This window comes from Anoplolepis gracilipes, chromosome 8 (genome assembly GCF_047496725.1).
Source record: "Anoplolepis gracilipes chromosome 8, ASM4749672v1, whole genome shotgun sequence".
In the NCBI taxonomy this organism is placed as follows: Eukaryota; Metazoa; Arthropoda; class Insecta; order Hymenoptera; family Formicidae; genus Anoplolepis; species Anoplolepis gracilipes.
Genome location: NC_132977.1, coordinates 8,046,316 through 8,055,553, shown reverse-complemented (window position 1 = coordinate 8,055,553; position 9,238 = coordinate 8,046,316). Strand labels below are relative to the sequence as shown.

At 31.5% G+C, this 9,238-nt stretch overlaps 1 protein-coding gene across 1 annotated transcript; it reads right to left on the bottom strand.

Moving 5' to 3' along the window:
• Positions 1-3,492: 3,492 nt before the first annotated feature.
• Flfl (serine/threonine-protein phosphatase 4 regulatory subunit 3 flfl) lies at positions 3,493-8,124 on the bottom strand. The gene is made up of 6 exons (XM_072897767.1): positions 6,903-8,124; positions 4,830-6,428; positions 4,597-4,748; positions 4,302-4,402; positions 3,992-4,188; positions 3,493-3,618 (listed from the first exon to the last, which is right to left on the bottom strand). The coding sequence occupies exons 1-6, from the start codon at positions 7,098-7,100 to the stop codon at positions 3,532-3,534; spliced, it is 2,334 nt and encodes a 777-aa protein (XP_072753868.1). The 5' UTR covers positions 7,101-8,124; the 3' UTR covers positions 3,493-3,531.
• Between the last annotated feature and the right edge of the window lie 1,114 nt (positions 8,125-9,238).

Sequence of the window (9,238 nt, the reverse complement as noted above, 5' to 3'; positions counted from 1 at the left end):
TAAATGAGATGGATTCATAGCATAATACAAGCATTATAAGTACATTACACATAAATATCTCATTTTTTCATCATTAATATTTAATTAATTACTAATTCGTATTTTTATACAGAATATATAATAGAAAACAGATAAATTCAAATCTCCTATCATTAATATATAAGTGTAAAAGTATGTCATGGATGTCTAATATGAGAATTTAATATAAATATATAATTAAATATAATTTGATATAAATTTAAATTAAATGTAATTCTCTTTTTTATATCGCTCCAGATACCACCGATGTTCCTTTCTTAACGGTCAATATAAAACTTAAAAATAAATGATTAATTAATATCTAAAAAACTCTCGTAAGGGTTAAGGAATTTTCTCGACAGTAGTTGCTTGCTTTGTGCTATGAATCCTGCATTTAAATATTATTTCTTTGTTCTAGCCTGATTAATCTTTCATTCTTCAGTAGAATAAAATGCAAAATATCATTTTTCAATTACAATTCGTTCACTTATTATCATAATACACACAAGATTGTATATCTTTTATGCTTGCTCTTAATTCACAAAAATTCACGAATAGCTTTTCATATAAAAAGATCTCTTTTTCTGTGCATATGTATATATATATATATATATATATATATATATATATATATATATATATATATATATATATATATATATGCGTGTGTATGTGTGTGTGTATGTCTGTATACATATATATATTTTTTAAAAAAAGCTTATTCGATCATTACATAATTAAAACGCATATTATTATTAGCACGTGATATTGTACAATGTGTGCTTGTCCGTCTTCTTCCTTTTAATTACATTGATGTGACGGTTAAAAAAAATGTATGCTTGCGATCTCGACGACGGTTTTGAAGCAGAGTGTTTTAGACTGTCATATTATAATGTATGTTTAAAGCTAATACACGTACAACATATAATCAAACCTTATATTTAATAGAAGACATAAAATCAACATTTTCCCGGCAATGAATAAATGTTAGTTTAAACAATTCCTTCGAAACTATTTGTAAATTTAATGACTAAAATGATTATATTTTCACTTACTAAAGAAATTTTTATTTTATGAATTTGAATAAAGTTATAATGAATAAATAAATATATTTAGCTTATTATATTTTTTTTCAAAATTTAATATAGTATATATATCAAAACAAAAAGAGATGCCGAAATTTGACAATGACAAAGTATATCAGTGACAAAATAAATTAAAAGAACGTAGTCCAGAATACTCTGTATAAATGTATGTATCAAATTTCTTGATTGAAATAGCACGAGATCGCACATTTTATTCTCTAGTATCACTTAGATATTAATTTACTTTTACTTTTTTTTTTACTTACTGCATATTCTTTGCACCCAAAATGTAGCACATTTTAGGTTTAATATATATTTTTTTTTATTTTATCGAATAAATTGGATATATGTAAAACACACATAAATGTGAACAACATTACTCAGCATCATCTTACTTAACTAATTAATATTAGCCTTTGTTACATTTCAGTTTTTTTATCAGTCCAAGTTGCACAACATTTTATGTACATGTATCACTCAGCTCCAGCAAATTTGCCTATTCAGATATTCACAATTTGTTCATCTCGTGATGTAAATTAACTTTTTTAAATCTCTCTTCACAGTATCATAAGTCAATATATATGTATATGTGTACATGTATGTATCTTCTCATTGCGATATTTCAAGCATATGTATTACTTACAGTTCTAAAGCAGTCTTGGAAATTTTTCCGGATATTAGGCATGTTGTTGGAAAATTTGTACATTAGCTTTTAACACTCTGTATAAAATTAACTAAATAAAAAATAAAGAAAAATAAATGTTTTTAACACATGCTGTAGAAATTATATAATGATAAATAATATTAAAAACTTTCAGCTTTATCGGTTGTATAAATGGTTAAAAAGAAAAGACATTTTTTTCTGGAGCCGATTCTTATACATATATATTAAATTAATCAAGTAAAAAAAATTATATATATATATATATAATTTATTTATATATATATATATATATATATATATATATATATATATATATATATATATATATATATGAATCAGCTCCAGAAGTTTTTTCTGATTCATATACATATATTTTTTATATGTATATATGTATTTAAAGCAATTATATATATTTAGTTTAAAAATGTTACACTTCTAGAAAATCAAATCTTTAATAGCAAGTACAAATTAGAATTTTATATTGCATCTTCTGTGACGCATTATTTTTTTTTATTCAATATATATAAAGTATATATTGCATTATAAACATATTTATAATTTAATAAAAGTTATGCATAACTTTATCAAACATAAGAAAAAGTAATATTTTAAAGCACTTTTCTGCGATTTTTGGCTTCATTTTGCCCATGTAGATACAAATAATTTATATGAACAAATATGCTTGAAACCTAATGTTTAAGAATCATATGATATATAATTCAGGTTCTAATTCTTTATACATCAAGGATTAACATTGGGCATGAAGTGCAGACTGGTAAATATACATAAATCAAATATTTATTATACAGTTACTACTACTTACATTGACAACCGAAAAGCTTATTAAAAGTATTTTTAATGGGAACTGATTTCTTAAAGAAATTATGTGTTTTGTTTAATCCAAGTGTGATTGTGTTTTACAATCACATTACAAATATACATATATATACAAACTAAATACTATTTCTGTCGAACTGGTTAAAGTTTCATAGTGCCTGACCCCCTCGAAGCATAGGTCTCTCTATCGCACAACAGGCGATAAGAAACGTATAAATGGCAAAACAAAGCGCTCAGTTGTTCTTGTGCAGTACATCGTGTACTCTTTGTCTTCTTCTTCGAATCTGATCTTACAATATATATTGTAAGTGCCTCTTTTTAACAGACTTACCAGATAATTGTAATCACTGTAGTCATAGTTTAACTATGACACCATAGCATTACAAAGTGTTTAAGCATATGCTTAGAACTCCTATATCTGTAAATCTGTTAAATTTGACTGTTTGTAGCCAAGTTTTCTTAATTTATTCATAATTATCCATGAGATTATTTTTTCCTAGTGCACAAGGTGTTTCCAGACAAGTGGAATGGACTATGATTCGTTTAATATCTGTAACTTTTCTTTACGCATTATATAGTACATCGTGCTACATCATATTATGCCACAATACTACCACTGTTCGTTTCATTAAAGAAAGTTCATTCTTCCTTTGTTTTACTGACATTTGACCGATATAGTTTACTCAGTTTTCATTCAAACCTATTTATGTTGCATACTATACACAAGTCAACACAGACCTATGAATGAGTGCCGCGGACCACATATCTCTTTTAAAAGCACTTATTGTTGGGTCTGTTCCTTAGCAAGAGCACACTCTATGTCTCTTTCCAAAATGAAAGGATAGATCTGTTTTTACATGTAGGAAGGTCGTGAAATGATAATAGCAATTAAAAATCACAATATCTTGTTCTTTCCAAGTTTGCCTACTATGACAATCGTTGTCGTTTTGGGGAGGGACTTGATTCCGAATCGTCATCATCTTCATCTGAATCTCCTTCATAATCGACTAATCCCTGAAAATTAAATTTCTAAATCATCATTTCATATACAAAACTTACAGACTACTATAAGATTTGTCTGTATACAAGTTGCAATTTACAAACTAACTTAATTATTATGTTAATATATGAATTTGAGTATCAATTATCTTAGTGATAAATTAAATATAATATAATTAAGTATGAGCTCCTTAATATTAAATAAATAGATAAATATAATATACATACATATATATACATGCACACATATATATATATATATATATATATATATATATATATATATATATATATATTTTATCATTACATTTGTATTGTATTGCTATAACATTCCAAATGTGTGTGTGTGTGTATGTGTGTGTGTATATATATATTTTTTTAAATTTACCTTTTTGAATAGTGCAGTTCCTGTTTTTTCCACAGTTCCGACAGCTGGAGTAGGATTTATATCCGAAGCAATTGGCGATTCATTCGTTGTTGACGAACTATTATTGATTTGCGGTTGTTGCGAGGTAATGTTATTATTAGAAGTATTGTTGTTTAATACAGATTGCTGTTGCTGCTGCTGCTGATGACTCTTTGAATCTGCAAAAGTGAAATTAAGTGTAAAATTTGAAAATAACGATTGTTTCTTAACAGAACCGGAACAGTTACCGGAAGTATAATATACGTCGCTATCGCGAGTACTACTCCCTTACCCTCATCATATTCCTCCTCTTCATTAAACCATAGTTCTTCCTCCTCCTCTAGCTGCCTCTGATCTCTTCGGTACCGACTATTCCGCAAAATTGATGGGACACTATACATAGAAAAAAATTATTTCAATATACTAAGTCTATTATGACTATTATAGAAATAATTATCCTGACATTTTCTATATTGATTGACACTTATTCTCTATGGCATGTAACATAGTCTACATAATTTTATTCACTTTCTTTTTGTTAAAGCAGAAATATAAAAAAACATTTTACAACATGTATATGTATATACCTGTCAATCGTGGCTCTATCACGATCTTTCAATTTGTCTTGATGTTGTTCGTACCTTAACTTCAATGCCTTAAATGTTTGTACATAATCAATTGCTTCCAGTTCCTTTGAAAAATTTTCAACAACATGCGAACATAGTGACTTGATGTCCTCCTAAAACATTACAGCAAAATGCATAAGTAATAAAAACTTGATTTTATCTGTATTCTTCAACAAAAATACTCTCACACTTACCAATTTGATAAACTCAAACATTTCCAATATAGCTGAATCCAGAAGATTATATCTACCATTGTTTCTTACAAATGCATCGAATACAGGGGCAAATAAATTACCCTTAATTATATATCTATTATAAAACTCGTCCTTTAGAGCTATAATTTTCCTCATAAACCTTAGTGCACATAGTACTAGAAATGTATGTGTTGATTTCATCAAAACCAATATTCTTCTAAGTAAATCTTTGTTCAGTATGCAGTTCTTAATATGGTATGTGTGGTGTTCCACACAGAATGATAATAGCTCTAAGATCAATCCCAAAAGTTGTACTGTTCTGTAATCCTCTCTTGCAGGTCGTTCTCCGATTGTGTTTGCTAGGAGAGGCGCTATTAAAGTACCAATACTATTCTTGTAAAAGTAATTTAAGAAATCAGTCTTTTCTGATTTGTTAACAGAAGCCAACATGTTCTCTGGATCCAGAAGTAAACGTAGTACACCAGCCAACTGGACTGCACCGCCCAACTCAGGATCGCTATCTCCGACAAGTTGAGCAACTATTACATTCACTAACATTTGGTCCTGTTCTGTGTTATTTATCTGTTGTAATGTATAATCTCGTACAACACTTGGAGAATATTCCACGATATAAGTCAATATATCTATACTGGCCGTTTTTGTCTGCGCATCATTCATAGCCAAAGTGATTTCTAAAGCTGGAAGTATACCAAGTGCTGTTAATGTTTTATAAAACGCCTCTTTTCCTTGCGGCTGAAGATTTTGCGAAAAATTGCAAAATTCTTTTAGAAAAAGAACCAAATCACGTCTCTTGTTATCTAAAGTCGTTTCGTCTGTTAACTGACGAAAAAGCTCAGTAAGAAATTTCTCATCATCCTGTATCAAAGTTACTATTTCAACTTTATTGAAGAATATAAAACTACTCAATGTACTCAACATGTTGTCCTCGAATACACTCGGGGTTGGCAGCACTACATCTTGAATGTATTGAACTCTGTAAGTTTGATGGATCTTAGCTAACAGTTCGGTATTTGTAATAGGAATTGCTTGTTTAAATCTGGCTAACTGTCGCAGGTATTCTCTATGCCTCTTTGGCTGGGATAACGTTGGCTCGTATTCCAAACACCCAACAACATCAAAAATTGTATCATCGCTGAACATAACTTCGAACAATGCATTTTTATTGAGTAGGAAAATATTTTTGAATATATCGTAAAGATGATGCAATCCCTCAATATTCTCCAAATCTTCGCACGTACGAAAAAGATTTAGCAATTTCTTAATATAACCCTCGGATTCTAGTGCCACTGCTAATTTTTCTTTTCTCATCGGGGATGTTAAACAATTTTCTATGAGCTCGTTAATATCTTCCAATCGACTAAGTTCGCACAGAGGTAATTCGATGGGTGGTGCTGCATCTGACATATCATCAAACCGTTCATCTTCAGATTCTTCCACAATGTCTTGTGTAATTTCTACAGATGGATCCTTGCCTTGAACTTGACAAATCTTTTCCCATATTTCGTCACAGCCAGCCTTTTCTTGAAAACTTAAGGCTAAGTCGAAATTATCCCCTTCGGACCATACTATTAAAGTGTCCTAAAATCATACAACAATTTACTTGTATATTTCTTATGTCTACGTATATAGATGTACTAAGCCTCCTCTTATTGCTCTTTTATATCATGCTACATAAATTATGTATTTAATATTTACAATATAAACAAATGTTTATAATATAAAATTAAATATTAAGTATTTTATAACAAGTAGTAAATAATGTAAAAAATTGATTTATTTGTTTATTTCAAATTTTATCAAAAAATTACATAAGTTATTTTTGAAAGAAATATATTTTTCTTTTTTTACACAAAACTGTCACTGTTTTGTAGTTTTATTATTAATAAACATTGATATTAACAACTAAGTTGCAGAACTTTGTATTAGTTATACACCATGGCATATAATACATGCGATCAATGATAAGAATGCGAAACAAGGACAAAATATGGATTTCTTTACAATACAGTTGTAACAAAGGTGAATCGATAAAATTCTTAAACTGCTTATTACCTGTTGTTTCTGATATGCTGTATCAGGCTGTATTCTACTCTCCAGTAAAACAGAGCCATCACTTTCTGCTCTTACTAAAAGAGAAATCCCTTTTAATCTATCTACATAGGAGGAGGAAACATGGCCCGTACCACGATCATCCCATTGTCTATCCGCATTAAGAGCATACAATTTCACTCTCCTACGTGTATCCGTCATATTGTAAAACTAAGTTAGAGTGCACTCTCTCCCTGATATCACCAACTATTCTGCATGCCTTTCCAAATTAGCTCGATCTTTGGCTCTCTCAGCGATTATATCTCTATAGGAAATCTTCAGATATTTAATAAATCAATGAATAGACAAAAACCGAGATATGTTAAGTTAAATTTCCACATGCCCTTATACATATAATTCATCAAGATTTCTTGTTATTGCATCGTTCGTACAATATAAACAAAATGTGCTTGGTACATGGATGTCTACCGAAAGACACACGCACGCTATGCGAGACTAGTGTTCCGACTGGAACCTCGTGCGACGGGTAATCAAACACCAAGTTTTATACGGCAATCGGTTCCGGTGTAAATCGCTCGAGGATACGCGTGTTTCGGCAGACTTGGAGCATAGCATGAGCAATGGTCGTTCCTCAGCTTTCCTCGTGGCCTCGCCGAATTATCTATCTATGACGCTGAATGTGCGCGACGCACCCTTCTCTTCGCGCAAATTGCCTCCCCGACGATGCTCCTGGTGCGTCTCCTAACGAAAAATTCTCCCCGAAGGAGACGAGTGCGCGCGGGAAACGTTCGCGCGACGTACGCGCTTGCACTCTCACGTGTCGCGGTCGCGACGTGTTCCAGACACACCAGTGTCAGATACGAGACACTCAAGGGGGTCGCGGACGTCGCGGTTTTACTTTGGCGGACGATACTCCCCGTCGACGACCAACGTTGCGTGCACGATTCTCGCTGCTGTGTACGATTCTTCCCGCGGCGGCGGCGGCGAACGTAGAGAGCCCGAACGATAGAGGCTACTTCCGCGATGCGGCTGCTCATAGGAACACGATTATCTCGCGCCAATACCTGTGACAGTTGTCGTCGGCTCGCGCATCGCCGTTCGTCCCGCGCGTTTCTCCTAAGCTATATCACTCCAAAATTTACATAGACAACCACAAGCAGCCACAACACTACATTCCGCCATGATAGATCATAACAACGCGCCACGGGGTCTCCCGCATACGACGCAAGGATGCTGGCGCGAAATTCGAACGATTAAAAACGTTTCGGTTTGTTCAACCACAGAGAGATGACTGCTCGGCGACTGTGCGAGGACGCTCTTATCGCGCTTCCAATCACATTACCGTCGTCGTCGTCGTGTACCGATCGAGTTGTTTACCATGGACGGAATAGTCGCGAATCTATGCGTGTATTGTACGTCGATGACAAAAGTCGAAATACATTCGCGTATGTACATACAATGACGATTCCAAAATGTCAACATGAAAGACGATGCACGTTTTCGACGATTGTCTGTGCGATTTTTTTGTTTATTTCTTGTGCGAGAAACGTCACGCTTCCTTAAACGTCGTGTGAATGCACTTTCTTCATCGGAATACAGAGGATCCGGTTATGATATAAATATCATATATTTACATTATAAATCCGATGATAATTACATTCCTCGATCGCTGATGTCATGACTTAAAGATGGCCGAGTCTTTTATCTCCAGAAATGACACGATTCGAAAATCTTACATCGCGCCGCACGATAATGCTAAGAATATATATTATTCGAAGATTGCTTTTTTTTTTTTTTTTTTTTTGATAATGTCAAATATTTCTTTCCACTAAAAATAATACTAAAATTGGATTGCGCGCCATTTTCGAATGAGTCATCTCGATTCGTGATGATAGAAATAAATAAAAGTATAACAGATTTCTCATTGTTACCTTCACTCAATATTATATATAAATGAAATTTAATGTCACATACTTGTCATATTTTTTACATTCATCTGAACGAATATAATTTTAAGATTTATTTCTTAAATTTGCACTTTTTACAGTTTAATTAGTACATGTACTTTTATTATTATTTTCATGTTTTTTTTTTTCAAGTGGTAAAATAATTTTACTCACAATGAGATAAAATATCATTGTACATATATAATAATACTTGCAAATCATATAGTTTATAAATAATAAAATATAAGAAGACAGAAACTATATAATATATATTAAAAATTTAGTTTATAAATTAAACATAGATTATAGAATAAGACGGCAGAATGTATATAAAATATAAAAAATTTCTAAAAGTATGCATATTGCATATGTAATATATGTAATGTTACTTCA

What these genes read in the sequence shown, in the direction of transcription:
- Flfl (XM_072897767.1), bottom strand. Translation starts at nt 7,100, where the DNA reads ATGACGGATACACGTAGGAGAGTGAAATTGTATGCTCTTAATGCGGAT. An exon ending in GATAGAGCCACGATTGACAG is followed by an intron (nt 4,403 to 4,596) that starts GTATATACATAT and finishes TTCTATGTATAG; the next exon opens with TGTCCCATCAATTTTGCGGA. An exon ending in GAACTGCACTATTCAAAAAG is followed by an intron (nt 3,619 to 3,991) that starts GTAAATTTAAAA and finishes TTTAATTTTCAG; the next exon opens with GGATTAGTCGATTATGAAGG.